Source organism: Rhinopithecus bieti, unplaced genomic scaffold (genome assembly GCF_001698545.2).
Source record: "Rhinopithecus bieti isolate Rb0 unplaced genomic scaffold, ASM169854v2 scaffold_23881, whole genome shotgun sequence".
Classification (NCBI taxonomy): domain Eukaryota; kingdom Metazoa; phylum Chordata; class Mammalia; order Primates; family Cercopithecidae; genus Rhinopithecus; species Rhinopithecus bieti.
In genome coordinates this window covers 610,580-633,003 of record NW_016811421.1, presented here as the reverse complement: position 1 = coordinate 633,003, position 22,424 = coordinate 610,580, and the positions used below count along the sequence as shown (strand labels likewise).

Sequence of the window (22,424 nt, the reverse complement as noted above, 5' to 3'; positions counted from 1 at the left end):
TTTTTTTTTTTTAGTGGAGATGGGGTTTCACCATGTTGCCCAGAATGGTCTTCAACTCCTGAGCTCAGGCAATCTGCCTGCCTCGGCCGCCCAACGTGCTAGGATTACAGGCGTGAGCCACTGCACCCAGCCTATTTTTTGACTTTTTAGTAATAGCCATTCTGACTGATGTGAGATGGTATCTCATTGTGGTTTTGACTTGCAATTTTGTAATAGTCATGTGGAGCATTTTTTCATATGCTTGTTGGCCATGTGTATATCCTTTTGAAAAATGTCTGTCCACGTGATTTGCCCACCATTTTTTTCTTTTCTTTTTTTTTTTTTTTTTTTTTTTTTTGAGACAGGGTCTTGCTCCATTGCCCAGGCTGGAGTATAGTGGCACAGTCATGGCTTATTGTGGCCTCAATCCCTCAGGCCCAAATGATCCTTCCACCTTAGCCTCCTGAGTAGCTAGGACTGCAGGTACGTCCCATCACAACCAGCTGATTTTTTTTTTTTTTTTTATTTTAGTACAGGCAAGGTCTTGCTAATTTGTCCAGGCTTGTCTCAAACTCTAGAGCTCAAGAATCCTCTTGCCTTGGCCTCCCAAAGTGCTGGGATTATAATTACAGGCATGAGCCATCACACCTGGCCATTTGCCCACTTTTTAATAGGATTCTGTTTTTTGCTGTTCATTTGTTTTCATTTCTTAGATTCTGGATATTAGACCTTTGTCAGATGCATAGTTTGCAAACATTTTCTCCCATTATGTAGGTTGTCTGTGTACTCTGTTGTTGAAAACTCTTGTGCAGAAGCTCTTTAGTTTAGTTAGGTCCCATTTGTCAATTTTTGGTTTTGTTGCAGTTGCTTTTGGCATCTTTCCTATGAAATCTTTGCCAGGTCCTGTGTCCAGAATGGTAATTCCTAGGTTATCTTCCAGTGTTTTTATGGTTTCCGGTTTTATATTTAAATCTTTGATCCATCTTGAGTTGATTTTTGTATATGGTGTAAGGAAGGTATCCAGTTTCAGTCTTCTGCATATGGCTAGCCAATTATCCCAGCACCATTTATTGAATAGGGAGTCCCTTCCCCATTGCTTATTTTTCTCGACTCTGTCAAAGAACAGATGGTTATAGGTGTGCAGTATTATTTCTGGGCTCTCTCTTCTGTTCGATTGGTCTGTATGTCTGTTTTTGTACCAGTACCATGTTTTGGTTACTATATCCTTGTAGTATAGTATGAAGTCAGGTCATGGGATGCCTGCAGCTGTGTTCTTCTTGCCTAGGACTACTTTGGCTATTCAAGCTCCTTTTTGGTTCTATATGAATTTTAAAATAGATTTTTCTAATTCTGTGAGGAACGTCATTGGAAATTTGATGGGAACAGCATTGAATCTGGAAATTGCTTTGGACAGTATGGCTTTTTTGGTTTTGTTTTTTTTTTTTTTTTTTTTGGAGACAGTCTTGCCGCTCAGTCGCGAGGCTGAAGTGCAGTGGCATGATCTCGGGTCACTGCAACCTCCACCTCCCAGGTTCCAACAATTCCCCTGCCTCAGCCTCCTGAGCAGCTGGGACTACAAGCGTGTGCCACCATGCCCAGCTAATTATAATTATTATTATTTTATATTTTAGTAGAGACAGGGTTTCATTGTTTTGGCCAGGATGGCCTCGATATCTTGACTGTGTGATCCGCCCACCTCGGCCCCCCAAAATGCTAGGATTACGAGCATGAGCCACCGCGCTAGTATGGCCATTTTAACAATATTTATACTTCCTATTCATGAGCATGGAATGTTTTTCCATCTGATATTGTCATTTCTAATTTCATTGAGCAGTGGTTTGTAATTCTCATTCTAGAGATCTTTCCCTTCCCTAGATAGCTGTATTCCTAGGTAGTTTATTCTTTTTATGGCTATTGTGAATGAGATTGTGTTCTTCATTTGGCTCTCAGCTTTGATATTGTTAGTATGTAGAGATGCTACTGATTTTTGTACGTTTTGTTTCTTAATAAATACTTTGCTGAAGTTGTTTATCAGATCAAGGAGCTTTTAGGCAGAGATTATGGGATTTTCTAAGTATAGAACCATATTGTCTGCAACCAGGGATCATGTGCCTTTACTCTTCCTGTTTGGCTGTCTTTTATTTCTTTCTCTTGCCTGATTGCTCCGGCCAGGACTTCCAGTACTATGTTGAACAGGAGTGGTGAGAGAGGGCATTCTTGTTTCATTACAGTTTTCAAGGGAATGCTTCCAGCTTTTGCCCATTCGGTATGACAATCGGCTGTGGGTTTTTCTTAGATGGCTCTTATTATCTTGAAGTATGTTCCTTCAGTGCCTAGTTTGTTGGAGGTTTTTAACCTGAAGGGATGTTGGATTTTATTGAAAGCCATTTCTGCATCTATTAAGATAATTATGTGGTTTCCGTTTTTACTTCTATTTGATGAATCACATTTATTGATATGCATATGTTGAACCAACATTGCATCCCAGGGATAGTCTGCTTGGTCGTGGTGGATTCACTTTTTGATCTGCTGTTGGATTTGGTTTACTAGTATTTTGTTGAGGATTTTGCGTCTATTTTATCAAGGATATTCACCTGAAGTTTTTGTTGTCATTGTTGTGTCTCTGCCAGATTTTGGTATCAGGATGATGTTGTTCTTATAGAATGAGTTAAGGAGAAGTCCCTCCCCCTCAAGTTTTTTTGAATAGTTTAGGTAGGAATGGTACTAGCTCTTCTTTATACATCTGGTAGAATTTGGCTGTGGATCCATGTGGTTCAGAGCTCTTTCTGGTTGGTAGGCTTTTTATTACAGACTCAATTTCAGAACTCATTATTGTTCTGTTCAGGGATTCTCTCTTCCTGGTTCAGTCTTGGGAGTTTGTATGTTTCCAGGAATTTACCTGTTTTTTCTGTGTTTTCCAGCTTGTATGCATAGAGGTGTTCATGGTAGTCTCTGAGGGTTTTTTATATTTCTGTGGAGTCGATGGTACTGTCCCCTTTGTCATTTCTGATTTTGTTTATTTGGATCCTTTTTTCTTTATTAGTCTAGCTAGCAGTCTCTCTCACTTATTCTTTCAAAGAATTAACGCAGGGATTCGTTAATCTTTTTTATGTTTTTTTTGCATCTCAGTTTCTTTCAGGTCAGCTCTGATTTTTGTTATTTCTTGTCGTCTGCTGGCTTTGGAGTTGGTTTGCTTTTGCTTCTCTAGTTCCTCTAGACGTGATGTTAAGTTGTTATCGGACATCTGATTTTTTTTTTATGTGGACTTTGAGAGCTGTAAATTTCCCTCTTAACACTGCTTTAGGTGTGTCCCATGGAATCTAGTATGTTGTATCTTTGTTCCCATAGTTTCAAAGACTTTCTTGATTTCTGCCTTAATTTCATGGTTTACCCAAATGCCAGTCAGAAGCAGATTGTTTAATTTCCATGTAATTGTATGGTTTTCAGCAATTTTCTTAGTATTGATTTCAGTTTTTATTGTACTGTAGTCCAGAAGTATGGTTGGCATGATTTCAGTTTTTTTAATTTGTAGAGGATTGTTCTATGTCCATTGGTGTGGTTGTTTTTATACTATGTGCCATGTGGTAATGAGAAGAATGTATATTCTATTGTTTCGGGTTGAAGAGTTCTGTAGATGTCTATTCGATTCATTTGGTCAAGTGTTGAGTTCAGGTCCTGAACATCTCTGTTAATTTTCTACCTCAGCAATCTGGCTAATACTGGCAGTGGGATGTTGAAGTTTCCCACTGTTATTTTGTGGACATCTAAGTCTCTTTGTAGGTCTCTAAGAACTTGGTTTATGAATCTGGGTGCTCCTGTGTTGGGTGCCTGTATATTTAGGATAGTTAGGTCTTCCTGTTGAATTGAACCCTTTACCATTATATACTGCCCTTCTTTGTCTTTTTTGATATTTGTTGGTATAAAGTCTGTTTTGTCTGAAATTAGAATAGCAACCTTGCTTTTTTCAGTTTTCCATTTGGTTGGTAGATTTTTCTCCATCCCTTTATTTTGACCCCATGGGTGTCTTTGCATGTGAGCCTGGTCTCTTGAAGACGCCTACCGTTTAGTCTTGCTTCTTTATGCAGCTTGCCAGTTTGTGCCTTTTAATTGGGACATTCAATCCATTTACATTCAAGGTTAATATTGATATGTACAGATTTGATCCTTCATTGTGTTGTTAGCTGGTTATTATGCAGACTTAATTGTGTAGTTGCTTTGTAGTGTCACTGTTCTGTATACTTAATTGTGTTTTTGTAGTGGCTGATAATGTTCTTTCCTTTCCAGATTTAGCACTCGTTTCAGGATCTCTTGTAAAGCAGGTCTGGTAGTAATGAATTCTCTTACCATTTGCTTGTCTGAAAAGGATCTTATTTGTCCTTTGCTTATGTGCTTAGTTTGACTGGATATGCACTTCTCGCTTGGAAATTTTTTCTTTAATAATGCTGAATATAGGCTCCCAATCTCTTTTGGCTTGCAAGATTTTGGCTAAAAGGTCTGCTGTTGGCCTCATGGGATTCCCTTTGTAGGTGACCTGCCTATTCTCTCTAGCTGCCTTTAACATTTTTTCTTTCATTCCAACCTTGGAAAATCTGATGATTATGTGTCTTGGGAATGGTCTTCCTGTGTAGTATTTTGCAGGGGTTCTCTGCATTTCCTGAATTTGAATGTTGGCCTCTTTAGTGAGGTTGGGGATGTTTTTATGGACAATATCCTGAAATATGGTTTCTTAGTTGCTTGCTTTCTCCTCATCGCTTTTAGGGATGCCAGTGCATCGTGGATTTAGTCTCTTTACATAGTACAATATTTCTCAGAGGCTTTGTTCATTCTCTGTTATTCATTAAAAAAATTTTTTTTGGCCAGGCATGGTGGCTTATGCCTGTGATCCCAGCACTTTGGGATGCCAAGGCAGGTGGATCACCTGAGGTCAGAAGTTCAAGACCAGGCTGGCCAACGTGGTGAAACCCCAACTGTACCAAAATTACAAAACATTAGCCAGTCATGGTGGTGGGCACCTATAATCCCAGCTACTCAGGAGACTGAGGGAAGAGAATCTCTTGAACCCAGGAGGTGGAGGTTGCAGTGAGCCGAGATTGTGCCATTGCACTCCAGCCTGGCAACAAGAGCAAAACTCCATCTCAAAAGAAAAGAAAATTTCATCTGACTTAGTTCAGAGAACCAGTCTTCAAGCTCTGAGATTCTTTCCTCAGCTTGGTCTATTCTGCTATTAATATTTGGGATTGCATTATGAAAGTCTTGTAGTGTGTTTTTCAACTCTCTGATCAGTTTGGTTCCTTCTTATAATGGCCATTTCATCAAACAGCTCCTGTATTATTTTATGGTAATCATTAGATTCCTTGGATTGGGTTTTGGCTTTCTTCTGAATCTTGATGACCTTCATTTCTATATTCTGAATTCTATCTTTCTGTCCTTTCAGCCATTCCAACTTGTTTAAGAACCTTTGTTGGGGAACTAATATGGTCATTGGGAGGAAAGAAGACACTGTGGCTTTCTGAGTTGCCAGAGTTCTTGCACTGGTTCTTTCTCACCTGTGTGGGCTAATGTTCCTTCAACCGTGGCATAATTTGTACAGTTGGTTGACTTTTCTGGATGTTTTTAGAGTCTGAGGCATTGTATAAGGTTTTTATTTGTAGCTGAGTTATTGTCTTTAGTTTCACAGGAGGGTTTATTAGCAAAGTATTTTTTGTATTGAAGTTTGCACTGTGATTGAAGTTTGATGGCCCTTAAGCGTAATGGCCAGTAGGTAAGCTCTTGCTCAGCCATGTGGCTCTTCTGTATTTCCTCATGATTGCAACTGTGCTCCCTCTCAGTGCTCTGAAAGTGTGGGCTCCTCTCCCACTCAAGTGCTGGCTGCAGATCTCGGCTTGGCACTCCCAGGCTTCAGCCCTGGGGTGAGCTAAGGCTTTATGTTCTCTCTCAGCTTGGAGGCAGCAGGGGAAGGGACCTTGGCAGTGGCTATGGCAGAGGGCCTTTCACTCATCCCTGGGGTCCACCCCAGAGAAATGCAGAACTGCTGCCAGTTAGTGTGATTGGCTTGGAGTAGGACAGCTGTGTTGTGGGCTCAAGCTGGGGGTATCCTGAGGGAGACAGACTGACCTCTTCTTAGGGCAGTGGCAGCTTGCTGGAGGTGTGGTTAAAGCACTCAGGGTCTTTGCTCCTTTCCTAGTCCAAGGGTAGTAAGGGGAGTACCACTGCAGTGGCAATGGCAGAGGGTCTTTTGGTTGCGTCTGGGACCTCCACTTCAGAAACACAGATCCGCTGCTACCAGGATGTTCAGCCAGGGGGTGGGGCAGCTGTGCTGCTGGCCTGAGCCAGGAGCCCCACCAGATGAAAGGTGGGGTGCCGAGGGCTCACAGGGAGGAGATGGGCTCCTCTCTGTATGGTGAGTATGTCATGTTAGCAGTGCAAGTAAAGCCCTCAGCCTCTTTGTTTCTTCTCCAGTCCAGGGGCAGCAGGGGCAGAACTCTAAATGAAGTTTTCATTTGCAAAGTTTCGGATTTCAGCCTTCACTTGTTTGGTATAGAAAATATTGATAAGTTTTGAATCTCACCTGATTTTACCTTCCTTCATTTCCCCTCTGGACAGTATTTCTAAAATCTCTGAAATGACAATGATCAGAGTAAGAGCAGTAGACACAATAAATAGTGAAAATAAGTTATAAATAAATTTACAGCATATTGGTTCTTTTCCCTAGCATTGCAATCCTGTATGTTTAATAACAGCAAATATTTTCAATTATATAGTAACTTAATATAGAGAATTTTACTTGTTAACCTCACTTTGTTAGCACACAAATGAAGAATATGGAGTAAGATGTATTTTTACAGAAGCAGAGTAGTAAAGTAGAAAGAGTCCACTGCAGCAGCATCTCTGATGCCACTTAATTAGCTGTGTCACTGAACTATAGGTTCCTCATTTGTGAAAACAAAACAATGGACCAGTGAGCTCTGAGGTACCCTCAGGTCCAAAATATATGCCTCTATGATGATGGTTTCCTTTTTTCTCTTTCAGCTACTGAGAACAAGGTATTCAAACTAAGGAAAATTATGAGTAGTCCTACTTAGCTGGATACCAAATTAGTAGAATGTGATATCCAAATTCTTCTAATATTAAAATTCTTCTGAGTTACATTAATAACCTCTATTGATTACTAATAGAATAAGCCTCTTTATTAGAAATTTTGGATCATTTGCAAAGGAAATAGAAACTATAGTTCTGTTCATGGCCTCTAAAACTTAAAATAGGAAGGAAGAACAAACAGAAAAATCTGTACCTGTGAATATGAGATTTCACTTTTTCTTACAAGCAAGTCAAAGTAATTTTTTTTTTTAGCTTTGTTAATTCATTCAGCAAATGTTTACTGAATATCTGCCATGTGCCAGGAGTAGTACCAGGCACAGGACTCCTGCTGTCCTTGAAGAGTTTTGTGGGATGTGCTGACCTACAGGTACATACAGTGAGCTATGGAATTTTTAAGGCCAACAATTTGTTTTAAAAGAAATGTTTAGTTCAATAAAGGTAACATATATAGAAATTAGCTTAAGATACAAGCTTGGTCTTTAGCCTTTGAAGAATAAATTGGGTCAGTAGTGGTGGAATAGGAAATCAAAGGAAATACTATGCGCTTTCTATGTAGATGAATGTATGCACCAGCATTTGGATGTTTAATGGTATTCCTCTTACAGCCGTTGGACATACCAGATGGTCGAAGAGCTCCACTCCCTGCTCATTACCGGAGCAGTAGTACTCGCAGCATTGACACTCAGACTCCTTCTGTCCAGGAGCGCAGCAGTAGCTGCAGCAGTCATTCACCCTGTGTCTCCCCTTTTTGTCCCCCGGAATCCCAGGATGGTAGCCCTTGCTCAACAGAAGATTTGCTCTATGATCGTGATAAAGGTAAGAATGGAATCGTCCACTTAGAGGGTTTGTTATGGGGCCTCGCTCATTATACCTTGTCTTAGACCATTACATCCTTTTTTTTTTCTTTTGAGTGGTGACATTGTCAAAGATTGGTTAATCTAGGTTTGTTTGTTCATTGGTTTCACATACCCCCTTCTTTGTGACTCTAACAAACATCTTCCATAAATGTGTCAGAGAAGCACAGCGCATGGTTCTAACAGCTAATGAAAGCCATAAAATGGAGTGTGTACAACTTCATATAATACATAGGTCTTTTCCTTGGTATTGTCCAGAGCGGATGATGGTTATGGTAAAGTTTATGTTTCTCAAGCTTAAAGTTAGATTTTATAATCAGATTGATTTGCGAGGAAATCATTTCTAAAAATTCTGTTGGAAAAGAGTGTATTTTTAACCAAGTTTATAAAGCTCAGTGAGTACCTACAGGACATCAGGGATTATATTATAGTATGTAGATAAATTATTAACTGTTGAGACCCTCTGGGATTCTTATTTCCTATCAAGCCCAACTATCTCTCCATGTTCTTCTATCATTGTGTCTACCACCACTTGTCTGCCAACACTCCCTGAGTTCTTTCTGTTTCTAGCCCCCTAAGACCTAGCTACAGAAGGCCATGTAGACTGCCCAGCTTCTACCTTCCTACCTACTTGCAAAGAAACACTGAACTTATGTTTATAACAAATTCACTGCTTGTCACCATAGAGAAATAGGTCAATGGCAACAAAAATGTAAAACTATACAAAGTTATATGGTTATAAAATCTTAGGAGTTTTACAGTCCTTGTTCTGAATTGACCCCATCCCCTATGATTGATGTGTTGTTGTATGTAAAATGCCCAGATCATAAGTGCTCAGCCAAATGAATTTTTACATGTGTGTGCTCAGGAAACCACTACCTAGGTCAAGTATAGATATAGAAGATTTTTATTATCCCACAAGGCTCCTTGCACCTCTTCCCCAATAGCATCCTTCCTCTCTCCACTTGAAAGTAACCACTTCGCTGACTTCCATCACTATAATTTAGTTTCCCCTGTTACTAGACTGCATACAAATTGCATAATGTGGTATATATTCTTTGTGTCTGACTTCTTTTACTTATTATATGTAACTCTTCTTAGATGTTAAGTGGAAGCTACTTTGGATTTTGTCCTCTGCTTTTATATGTGGGTAGATCTTAACAGTTCTCCCCTTTCTTGTTGACTCTTTCGTTATTGAAGGCCTTGTGGACCCCCTTCCTTCATTAAGGATATATTGAATATAGTACCAGATATCTCTTGGCTTCACGTGGGAAGTCTCCATGTCTTAAAATGTCAGACTAGGAAACTTTCATTTCACTGAAGCATCCTGTGAGAATCAACACCTTTAATCACTTCATCACAACCTTTTAATGTGGATGTTTCACAGTAAAACATCTTGCTTCCAGTAGGAATGTTTGTTTTGAAAGCAAATGGAATTGATAATAGTAACTTGATTTAGGTTGTGTAGGTGGTAAATGGAGAGACCAGTCTGTCTTGATTCCAAACTCATATTCTTTGTTATGCCAGTAGAAAGGATAAGTACAGTTCAGGTTGGCCACTTTTGCTACTTAACACTTGTACCTGGGGTAAAAATGAAAAGTAGAAATAATGGTGGTAGTACAGCTAGACAGTTAATTCTGGAGTTCTGTTTTCTTTAATACTGTGGATAATTGAGAGATGCTGAACCAAGAAGAAAATGTATTGAGAAGATGGTAGATGAGTTCCATTTTGGTTAACTAGTTGTGAGATTGCCTTCAGGGCCTCTCAGTGAATAGTGGTTTCTGTAGCTCACAGGTCTTCACTTACATCATAAGTTTCAAACAGTGCGTGTTCTTTAATATGTAATAGCTCTTTTTCCTAAAGATGTATAATCTATTTTATTATGAGAAGGTATAATCATGTCACTCTCCTGCCAGGGTCTTTTGCAGGAGACGTTATAACATAGAAGTTAAGAGTAGCATTGGCTTTGGGACCATAGGAATGCATTTGAAAATCCTGTGAAGGTTTGGACATAAAACCTGCATTAATTCTCAAGGATTTAATGAATGGTAGCTGGTAGCTGCTGCTATAAAAATAATCACCTTTATTATCACCTGTTAGTTTCCCTAATCGTTTCAGGAAAAAATATCAATTATTTAACTTCCACAGCTTAGTCAAAATCACCTTCTCTGGCCTAGTTTGTGTCAATTATCTAACAGTATTAATTCTGACCATTTCTTAGACAGGTTAGACCTTTTCCTAAGTTTGCCTTTGTTGGTATATTTTCCTCTATGTCCTTTTGTTCTTACATACCAGATATATGCCTGCATAACACTAACTTCTTTATACCCAACCCCTTTTTTTTTCTTTGTTTAATATGTAAAATGAGAACATTGGTTCAGATCATCTCTAAAGCTAAGGTTTTTTCCTAATAGTTAAAAAATATTTCTTAGTAAAATAGGGTAATAATACCTACCTCATATCATTATTGGGGTTACATGAGATATAGCAAAATGCGTAGCACAACTTTTTGGCACATGGCAAACAATTAGTGGTGATGAATGTTGCTTAATAGTGATTTTTTTAAAAATCTGTTTAGAACTTATAAATATAGAATGGGTTTCAGAATTATTTAAGACATTTCTCTGTTTTCTACAAGATCACCTCAATTTGAGAATTAAAGCCCTATGAGATCAGTTTCATAATATCTACCATATTTAGCTGAGAGGCATTATTTTGTGATTAAGATCAAGTTGATGTTACTACTCCCTGGAATACTGTGTAGCCCTCTGTTATGCAATACAAGGTTTCTAGTTCTCAAACAAATCAAATATTATAAAGAGAAAATGAAAATAGCACCTATCCCTTTTATATATGTAAGCATGCACACATAGGTATTTTAGAATTGGGAGTTGAAATTTATGTATTCCAACTGAGGTTATACTTCTAGTTTATTTAAAGAACACTTGTTGAGCATTTATTGTATGTCAGATATTGTACTAGAGAGTGGAGAAATAGAGATGATTGAGATGTGGTATCTGTCTTTAAGGAATTTATAGTCTAGTAGGGAGTAATTAGGAATGTAAACAAATAATGCACTATTAGACAATGATGTTTAGAATACTAAAAGTATAAAGGAAGGAGTTGTCCAGAAATTTTACAATTTCTGGAACTAATATGTTACGTCATTCAAACTGTAGGCTAGTTTCTGACTCATTTCTTCTTCATGTAAAGCCCAAACTCTGGGTTTTGCTGTTTTTAAAAAATACTAATTATTTCTGTGATCCCAGCACTTTGGGAGGCCAAGGCGGGCAGCTCACTTGAGGTCAGGAGTTAAAGACCAGCCTGGCCAACATAGTGAAACCCCATCTCTACTAAAAATACGAAAAGTTAGTCGGGTGTGGTGGCATGCAGCTTCAGCCCCAGCTAATCAGGAGGCTGAGACAAGAGGATCAGTTGAACTTGGGAGGTGGAGGTTGCAGCAAACCGAGATCACGTCACTGCATTCCAGCCTGGGCAACAGAACAAGACTCCCATCTCAAAAAAAGATACTAATTCTTTCCTATAATGTATGTTTTCTACAATAAATCATAAATTGGTGTTTTGTTTATTAGCGACATAAAAGGAAGCTGTATAGCTTTCCTAGAGCTTTTCATCATTATGAAAACAGAATGAATTCTATAATTTTGAAGTCAATTAGAATTGATTTGATTTGGAGTACCTACATATTCTGCAGTTGCTGTAGAGAGATTTGTTCTGTGGTAGAGTAACTAGTTCAGACATCTATAGGAGCCTGGATAGACGTGGAGGGGAGGGATAGCTGCGGTGAATAGCTACCCTAATGAGGGATGTGCTGGTGAGCTGATTATTTTTCTAGTATTCGTTTTATATACGTATTCTTTTTTCTTTGCTAATGTTATTTTTGTGTGTTCCTAACATCTATTTGCTATGAATTATGTATCATTTGAGACCTATAAAATAATTTTAGTTGCATCGCACATTGGTTTTTTTTCTTTGCCTGTGTGGATTGCAATGCCAGGACAAAAACACTCTGTCAAGAAAGTTTGAACTGTTGAGAGACTTGTTTCAAGTGAATGGGTTTTTGGTGTTTTGTTTTGATTTTTTACTGGATTTTTCCAGTAACCTAAAGATTGAAGGCAACTTGGTCACACTGGTCACATGTATAAAGTTTCCAGGCTAATAGCCATAGGAACTACTACTGCTCTTCTCTGTGCATAGAATTCAGAGATCCAGAATAAGAGCACTCATCTTGACATCATCAGAATGTACCCTCAGAGGTAGCTTACATTCTTCCACATTATCATACCCAAAATAAAATGCAAGGAACAAAAATAGCCATTTATGTAATACAGATGGCAGTGTCAGAATATTAGTTTCTTAAGCAGCTCTGCCAGCATTGCTTGATGGTAGCCAAACTGGTGCTGGGCAAGCCACAAAATGTAGACTTCAGTCAGCTACTTATCATTGATCTTTGGCACAGTTCACTTATGCAGTTGTTATAAAATTCTGCAGTTTTGCAGGATATTGTGGAAACATTGATTATTATAATCATGAAATAAATGGAATCATTTTATTCAGGCCAACTACTGAGAGCTGTATTCCAAGAGTCCATAAATTGATTACTTGTAATTTAAGCTGTATTTTCCTGAAGGAACAGTGTACACTATGTGGATAGAGTTTCCCAAGCCAATGCATATAAGCCTATTTAACTCATTCTGTGACTTAACTCGTAAATATTCATATTGCTGAACTTTTAGTGTTAGGACTGAGCCCCGCCTTGGAGGGGCTTAGCAGAAAAAAAAGTATTATTTTGTCTTTCCAGGGTCTAGGCTTGAACCTAGGCAGACTTTTGAAACAGACTGCTTTTGGCATCTTCCTATTCCTTTATACATACATTTTAACATACTTGTATTTATCTCTAGGGTTCTATTTCTTGACTTTTTTTTGACCTGTGCCCTTACTATGCTTTAACCCTCTATTTTTTAGGTAATCAGCCAAGATTTTATGGCACTTTTCTTTTGGGGGTTTATATTTTAAAACCAGATATGATGCGTACACTTCTTTGAGCTACCACACCTTGAAAAATCACTGCTTTTGAACCTGGATGTGTTTATCAAAATATTCTCTTGATATGGTTCTATGATGCTTATTATCCTAGAGGAACCTTTTGGTGGTAAAATTACAGAGTATAAAGATATTATTCCAACAAAGGAGTTAGTCTATAGGTTAAAATTGATCTATTCTAGAATTATGTCCCTAAAGTCATTTTACCTGTCTCTCAAGACAGCATCTTAAGATACATACATTCCAGTGTCTTAACAGCACAAAATAAGTATCCAGTAAATGCTCTTGTCCCTTCTTTCTGAAAATGTTAACAATTGTACCAATGGCAGATACTGTGATAGCTGTCTATGAGTTATTCATAATTCAAAACTACTTAGGTATACAACTCAGTTTTAGCCATTATTGCTCAGTTTAGAATATAAGCAAATCAAAAATTTTTAACATACCTGCATATATGTTTCATTTAATCGCTTATCTATTTACCATGATGTTAGCTCCAACAAGAGTAAATGACCATATTTTGATCATTGCTTTACTGTCAGTAAATAAACTAGTGCCTAACACGGTGTAGTGCTTAATGGAGATTTTTTTTTTTAGTATTAAGACCTTTCTTCATGATATGTCCATTTTTTAACGGATATATTTTTATAGCTATGTTGAAAATGTGTTTTCTTTGAATTGTTAAATTTTATGTTAGGCTTTTAATGTTCATGAAGAGTGTGTGATACTCTTCATAAAAATAAAAACCAAGAGTAATTAAACTAAGATTATGCTAAATTTAGTGATAGGCTCTTGGTGGGAAAGAGGCCATGAAGTTCAAATTTGTTGTTGAAATAAGGGGAAAGGAAGTAACTGCCAAAACTGTCTCATCTTCCCCTTCTTGCTGTTGGTCTTGCTGGTAACCAGTAAACTCTGGTAGTAACTGGGTGGAAAATAATAGGTGTCAACTAGGTTCAAGGAAAAGGGAATCTGTTGGATTTTTTCCTCCCCCATTATCTTTTGTGTTCCTCTGAGAAGTATCAACTCATAGGGACCGCTCCTTACACAATCTCTTTGTGACACTGACAGAAGGCAGACCCAGTGAAGCTCTTGGCTGAGCTATAAGCCTTTAATTAGAAACAGAATGTTAGATTGGAAGGAACTTGATTCATCTGGTCATCTCCTCACATCTCTAATGAAGACACTGAAGTTGAGATAGATCCAAAGTTAGTGAAACAGATAGCCTAACAATAATGAACATTGACTCTGGGGCAGCCAGGTTGAATCCCTGCTCTACCACTTAATTATGTGCCCTTGGACAAGCTACTGAATCTATCTGTATCTCAATTTCCTCACCTGTAAATTGGGGATACCTGCCTCATAGAATTGCTATGATGATTAAATGTGTTCAGGTGATTTTATTTGTATTATTTCCAACAGTATCACCACAGTCCTATAGGTCGGTGACACGGTCATTATTTAAAGGTCCCAGAATCTGAGGGTTAGAGAAATTAAGTAACCTAGCTAACTTCCATGGCATCTAGATGCCAACAAGAATATTCTGTAGGAACCTGATACTACATCTTGCTGCCTTTGCAGAAGGAATAATCTTTACATGGGCATTCAGCTGTGAAAGGGCCCAGTGTGTAGAGAACAGTAAGATACTGCACGGTTGGGGTATGGGGTGAATGGTGGAGAGTAGAAAACAGTTCGACTGGAGAGTTAGAAAGTTCACTGTTTCATAAGGGCTCCTGTAAGCTTTGCTAAGAGAAATGAAAAGCCAAGGAAAGATCCTTTGTCAGCTAAAGGCTATGACCAGCTTCACATTTAAGAACTAGAACTCACGTTGACACAGAAGTAGAGGCAGTAGGAGGACAAGATAAGTAGCCATGTTAATAGTCTAGTCTTGTGATTTTCAAACTTTATTTATTCCATACCCTTGTTAGCAATTTTGAATCTGTACCCCTAATAAAAGTTTATATATTTCTAGGTGACATATGTATATAATTCATTCTACAAACTGTTAGTTTACTTGTTTTAAAAGATAAAAGTGTGTATAAATGTNGACACAGAAGTAGAGGCAGTAGGAGGACAAGATAAGTAGCCATGTTAATAGTCTAGTCTTGTGATTTTCAAACTTTATTTATTCCATACCCTTGTTAGCAATTTTGAATCTGTACCCCTAATAAAAGTTTATATATTTCTAGGTGACATATGTATATAATTCATTCTACAAACTGTTAGTTTACTTGTTTTAAAAGATAAAAAGTGTGTATAAATGTAAAAATAAATATATTTAATTGCTGATATTTTTTCCTACATGTCAGCAGATGTTTCATGTTTTTTTTTTTTTTTTTGAGACAGAGTCTCGCTCTGTCGCCCAGGCTGGAGTGCTGTGGCCGGATCTCAGCTCACTGCAAGCTCCGCCTCCCGGGTTCCCGCCATTCTCCTGCCTCAGCCTCCCGAGTACCTGGGACTACAGGCGCCACCACCTCGCCCGGCTAGTTTTTTGTATTTTTTAGTAGAGACAGGGGTTTCACCGTGTTAGCCAGGATGGTCTCGATCTCCTGACCTCGTGATCCGCCCGTCTCGGCCTCCCAAAGTGCTGGGATTACAGGCTTGAGCCACCGCGCCCGGCCTGTTTCATGCCTCTTAATTGGGAGACCACAGGTATAGGGCAAAGATGAGGAGGCATAGCAAGGTCAGAGGAACTGGAGGAAAGGGGCTGAAGAAGAGTCAACAGCATTTGGTGGCTGATTAGCTGTTTGAGGTGAGGGAGGAGGAGGAAATCAGGATAACAGCAAAGTTCTTATGAAGTTCCAGCATGGGAGAAGTGGAAATGATTACCATCATTAATAAGGTAGTAAATATTGGAGATGGAATAGACTTTAAGGTGACTATAGTGATGTTTAAGATTCAGTGTTGGTTTCTGCCTAAAGACATTATAAGACCATTTCCCTTTAGCAAGATTTTTTTTTTAAAAAGAGGAAATACTAAATTTTATCTAATATTGCACTGATAACATTGATAGCATTTTGCTTTGCCTACTCTTTTGAACGTAGTAAATGCTCAGTAAATATTTAAGTGAACATTTAAAATTGTAGTGAAAATTTTATTAGAAGTTCCAGTGTTCTTTTTTCCCTAAATGTTAGTAAAGTTTACTTGTTTTTAAAGACAAAAGGTAAATATGTATGTTGCACTGATTTTTTTTTCCCTACACATCAGCAGATTGTTTCATGCCTCTCTTAGTGGGAGACCACAGTTGTAGGATACCTTAGGAGCAGTTTAACATGAACAATGTGATTTCAGTTGTTTTTTAAACAACTGATGTTCCTGGAAATTTTGCCATTTAATAAACTTGACAATATAAAAATTAAGATTGTATTATAGTGATTTTCTTGAGATACCTACTTTTGTACAAGATACAAAATATTTTGTGTAATCCAATTTGTTTAGTTTTACCAATAAGATTTATAAGAATCATTATTTTAGTCTATAAATTGGTTTGAGGACCATTTTCAGTTTTAACTGTCATATCAGATTAAAAGTGACTTGTTTTCATTTTTAATTGTCATATCAGATTTAGAGTGAGTAGTTAGCCTATCAACAATAATGGTTAGCACTGTTGTTCTGCATATCAAGATTATGTTGTGGAAGGAAGCACTGTACTTACTTGGAGTACACAAAAACTAAAGAGTAATTTTTTGGCTTAGTTTTGTAAGTTGTATCAATTTAATTAATACTTATGGAATGAGAAGTGATTACAAAATATAAAATACCTCCTACATATAATAAATATTTAATTAATGGGCCTTGGAATGTAAGTTGAGTCCCAGTTATTAAAAAAATCAATCTGATTTGAAACAAAGTTTCTAAGTGTAAGTAACAAAAGGTTCTCATGTCATTTTTCCCCTTTACTCTTTGCTGAATGCTGATCTAAAGGAGATCTTACGTATAACTGATGTTTTTGTTCATTGCAATTCTTTAGCATTCTCACAAGGTGTTAACTTGGAATTTTAGAAAAACCTTAGAGGCTCTTTGTAAAAGCCAAATGTTCTCCTTACTTGTAAGTTTCCAAGTTGGTCTCGGAGTTAACTGAAAATACAGGCTTTTTAATACAATTGGTAATACAACCTGATTCTTAAAGTTTATTGCCAAGAAATGATATACAATTATGTGTTTCTCCTGATTTCTTTAGGCCTTCAAATCCTATTATAGTTGATAATTTCATTTCCTGAAGCAGAATAAGTGTATTTTAACACTAGAGTAGTAATTTTGTTTAAGTACTATTTAGTCAATCATATTTCTAATTTAACTCTTTTGGCTAATTTTATGCTTTAGTATGTCATTGAGTAAAGTGTTGAACAGTGTACTCACTTTCCTAGTCAATTACCTGGGAAAGATAGAATAAGAATTACATTCTACTGATTATTGCTGCATATACTATAAAAGTATTTTCTTTGCATAGTAGTCTATAGAATCTGCATGCTTTAAGCATTGATTTTAATTTCAGAATGATAGATCTCTTTACATTAAAGGATGCCATCTTGAACTGGCAGAGTTCATGCTAGGCAGTTATAAACCTGGACAACCTGGTACTCCAGATATTATTCTGCTTCTCTCTCAGAAACAAAATTTTATCTGTTTGTACCTGAGTAGAGTACACAAATCTATTAAAAACATTTCCTTTACTCTCTTCTGTCAAGAGGGAGCAGAATAGGCACTTAATTTTGAATGGTTCATTTTAATTTACAGATTAGAAATGATGTGTTACTTTTTACTATAATAATAATAATATTCAGAGCTTACTGTGTTTCAGGCACTATCCTAATCCTTTTTTTGTCTTTTGGTTTTGGGTTTTGGGTTTTGTTTTTTTTTTTTTTTTTTTGTAGAGAGGGTTTCACCGTGTTGACCAGGTGGTCTCAAACTCCTGGCCTCAGGTGATCCTCCCGCCTCAGCCTCCCTAAAATGTTGAGGTGACAGGCGTGAGCCACCTCACCCAGCCCTTATCCTAATCCTTTTACATACAGTTTTCACAGCTGTCATGTCAGTGGTATTTTCTATTTTGTAGATCAAAAAACAGAGGGATCAGACTTACCCTATGCCATGCACCTAGGCCTGGGAAGAAGTCAGGTGGCCTCACTCCAAACTAATGTTCTTAACCATTTCATGATTGGTTCTCAGATATGGCTGTGCTTCAGGCGCACTTGGGAGCTTTACCCGCACCTCCCCACCCCAAGGCAATGCTTGGCTCCTCCCCAGACTAATTAAATCAGAATCTTTCAGGAATGAGGTCTAGACATTGATCTTTTTAAAACAACTGGTAAGTCTAATGTGAAAGAAACTCTGGTTAGAACCACTATTCTATTATTGCTTGTTTTAGAATTAATTTTACTTAATTTGATAAAGTAATGTGATAGAGATAATGCACATCTATAGACTTAGGGCTAGACTAGAACCATGGCAGAGATTTTACATACTACCTGCATAAATGAATCAGCCTTTATATATGTGATATATATTTTTTTGAGATGGGGTCTCACTGTCACCCAGGCTGAAGTGCAATGGTACGACCAAATGTACAATGTTGTGTACAAGAATTGTGGGCCCCACAATATACCAGATATAATAAAAGTCAGAAGAAATTCAGAAAACTCAAGCTATACAAGTACATGTAGTTTAATGAATATTGTTTCTATATGAAATTCCAAACTTTAATAACTTCTCTAATTTGTCTAAGCTTTAATTCATTATCATATGTTTAAAAGTATTTGATAAGCTACTTGTATTTTAATGGTAAATGTGGTACAAATGCATATGTATGATCTGTTATAAAACAGCAATCACATTTTTCCATATTCTTGATTTTCAGAGTTGAGTTATTGTTATATATAAAAATGAGATGTGAATATAGAAATATGTAAATATATTCACTGCATTTAATCTTATTGACATTGGCTATGATGTTAAAAGTCATAAAGTAACATTTAACCTAATCTCAATTGTATTTATAGTTATGATCCTATATTATTGTCCGAGATACCAGAATGAGAAAACTTACTGTTACTGGTAAACAAAAGAGACCAAATTAAGATTACCATGAGACTTCTCATCTTGAATCTCCTGAGCAGGCATATTTATACTTATAATGTTCTGTTATTGAAATATGGCTATTAAATTCAACACAGGTTTAAATGAATAGTAATATTTTATACTTTCAAGTCTGGAATGAGTAGCATAGGTTGGTCATATGGGTTGTTTTTAAAGCATGCCACTTTGTAAGGCAAGAAAAAGTATATATGTAAAATATGTCGTCTTTGTATGTCAGAACTATTAAAGATCACAGAATTTTAGAGTTCATGAATGGCAGTTCCTTTAATTATATAGAAATCCAGAGAGGTGATTATATTCCAGGTAACACAAAACTATACAACAAGAGCTAAAGCCCCAGACTAGATGTCTGCATTCCCTGACCCCTCTATACAAGGTCTCTCCAATTGCATACTTAACCTGAAGGAAAAACTCCAGATTTAGCAAATATTTGTTTATAGTCTCAAAATTTTTTTCTTTCAAGCTTTGCCTTTCCAGACCACCTAATATTAAATACATAATTTAAAAAAAACAATTTTTATTGAAAAGGCAGAAAGATATAATAACACTGAATACCGTCTGTCTAGGATAGCAGTATATAAAAAGCAAAATATGTTTAAGAGGGTAAAACTGTTAAAAAATTCACTTACAGCCTCTGAAATTAGAAATATTTTAAGAAGAAAATTACTTCATTCTAGATTAACAGGAAGATAATCAGTTTTGCAGATAGATTATCCAACTCACATCTAGCCTTCAGTTACGAGAAAGTCCTTTGAAACCATTAGTAAAATAGTGAGAGAAAGAATGTGATAGGCCTGATGATGTAGTAAGAAAAAGAACACAGAAGACTAACTGTGGCCAAGATGACTTTCCTTACGTGATAATAGGGTGGATCCTTAACTACTGACATGACTGCTGATGGCATCAAGCCCATGGTTTGAGGCTGATGCTGCTTGTGCCCTGTAGGCTAAGTTATGTCCAGCGGTAATCTCCATAGAGGCATCTTATGCCATATCTACTTGTATTTTTTAATTTTATTTTTTAAATTTCTGTGGATACATAGTAGGTGTATATATTTATGGGGTACATGAGATGTTTTGATATACGTATGTAGTGTGAAATACGCACATTGTGAAGAATGGGGTATCTATCCTACTTAACTTATATTTTTGATCTCATATATTTCCTTTGCCTGGTTTGTTGCTGTTTGCATAGTAAGGTAAGGTCAAGCCATATTTTTTATATTACACCAAATTTGAGGTATTTTTTATTTTTATTTTTTAATCATGGACCAGTCTTGTCTAGCCTCGCTTAAATAGAGCAGCAAATTCAGACCTCCAATCAGGCTAGTTATACTTTGTATCAGGCTAAGAGAGACAATCCTATTCCTCCTCCTCCCTCCCATTTGTTCATGCAAGATATAGGATAAATATTAAACTGAAGAAATTCTCAAATCTGAATATATGAAGTATATGAAGAAACCAAATTTCGTTCTGAGACTTAATTTTTTCCAAGAGGCTTTTTGGTGCCTACTCTGTAGGATCATGCATAATAATGATAGAGAAACTGTGTGGTTTTCTAGCTTTCCCAAGAGTGTAATCTTATTATTTTGCAGACAGTGGTTTCCCAGCCAGAAATATAAGCATAAATCTGCATTCACAAGACTAACAAGTATTAGTGTGCATCAAGGGCCTTCTTCCTAAGTGTGTATTATAACTTCATTAATGATGATAAAACATTCTTATTACTCAGTTTCTGAATATTGGACTGTGTCCTGTATTCTACACTAAAGCAACTTACCAAAATTGTGACGAACATAATTATGATACTGGTGCTGTCTTTCAAATAGATGAAAATAATACATTTCAATAGATGATGTGCTTAGTATTTTAGCAGTGGGGATTGGTTTGCATTAAGTCAGAATTTGTTTAAATAGGACTATTGTATACAAACATGTTACTGACTTTACAGCTTGGCATCTTACAAAAATAATGACACATTTTAGTAGATTTGAATTTCCAAAATCTCTTGCCAGGTAGGAAAGGGAGAAATTGCATATGGGTTTTATGGCTTTTCATGAATAGACCATTTTCTTTTGGCCAAAAATATGAAGAAAACATGTTAGGTAGAGATGTTTGGAGATTTCTCATGTCTTCTAGTAGCAAAAATACAAATTCTGCTGAAACAGCCCTTTTATTATAAACATTTTAAAGGTAAAATTCGGAGCAAATTATGTTTTTTATGCTGGGTGGGTAGAAAGAGACATTTTATAAGCTTGTTTTTTCTCCTGCATACGTGTTGTTCATGATATTTAGCAAAAAGAACTTTTCTGCTAAGATCTTTTGTAATGAATATTACTCATTTTTGTTAAATTGGTTGGGCAGTGAGAAGGCATGTAGAGAACCCTGTATCATTATAATCTGTTTTATTCTTCTGTATGACTTAAGCACATTGCCCCGTCAGTTGCATTCTTGAAATACATAATAACATATTTGTTTTCAGGATTACAGCTCTGTTGTATTCAAAATGCAGTTTTCTGGACCAAAATGTCCTTCTTTTTATGTTCTGTGGTATGGCAGATTACTGTTGCATTGAAGTTTTTATTTAGAAGAAATGTACTACACAGGGTATAAGAAATAGCTTTGCAATAAAGGAGACTGTGGTCAAAGCATAGGGGCAGTAGTGGATAAATTGTGCAAAAGGCTGTTTGTTTGGAAATCAAATTTAATTTAAAAGAGCTTTCAATCACTAGTTAATATAACTGCTTTAAATTTACAGACAGTGGGAGTAGCTCACCGTTACCCAAGTATGCTTCATCTCCCAAACCAAACAACAGCTACATGTTCAAACGGGAGCCCCCAGAGGGATGTGAGCGAGTGAAGGTCTTTGAGGAAATGGCGTAAGTAATGTCTTTTCTGTCAGCTGGGATCTGCAAAGCTGTAAAGCTTTTTACTGAGACCAGTTGATTACATATGAATCAACTACTCTATCCAGCTGATAATGTGTTTCAAAAGCAAATTATGTAAAGAGAATTGAATAGGCAAGAGAGATCTTACTGAAGGAGAATTGGAGTCTGTATGCTGGAAATGTATAAGCCAATACAAAGAAACTTGGAAACTTACTCTTACTACCTGAAAGATCTATTTTTAATCATTAAGAATTGTGATTTCGAGAACTCTTAATTTAGATGGCTAACAAAGAGACTTTAGGAGTAAAGTTAATATCCATGTGTGACTAGCTTAAAGACAGTGTACTCCACAAGCCGGAAGGAGATTAGTCTCCTTCCCTATAGCCGCCCTATAGCCGCATCTAGCTTGCTTATTCAGACTTTCTGTTCACAAGGGGTTTTCTTAATGAAAT

General features: G+C 36.9%; 1 protein-coding gene across 1 annotated transcript in view; it reads left to right on the top strand.

Annotated features, from left to right (window-relative positions):
- The window catches only part of GLCCI1 (glucocorticoid induced 1), a 140,205-nt gene that overhangs the window by 114,174 nt on the left and 3,607 nt on the right, over positions 1-22,424 (top strand). Inside the window, 2 exon segments of the mRNA XM_017893875.1 lie at positions 7,683-7,893; positions 21,843-21,963. Coding sequence (XP_017749364.1) covers positions 7,683-7,893; positions 21,843-21,963 — 332 coding nt within the window.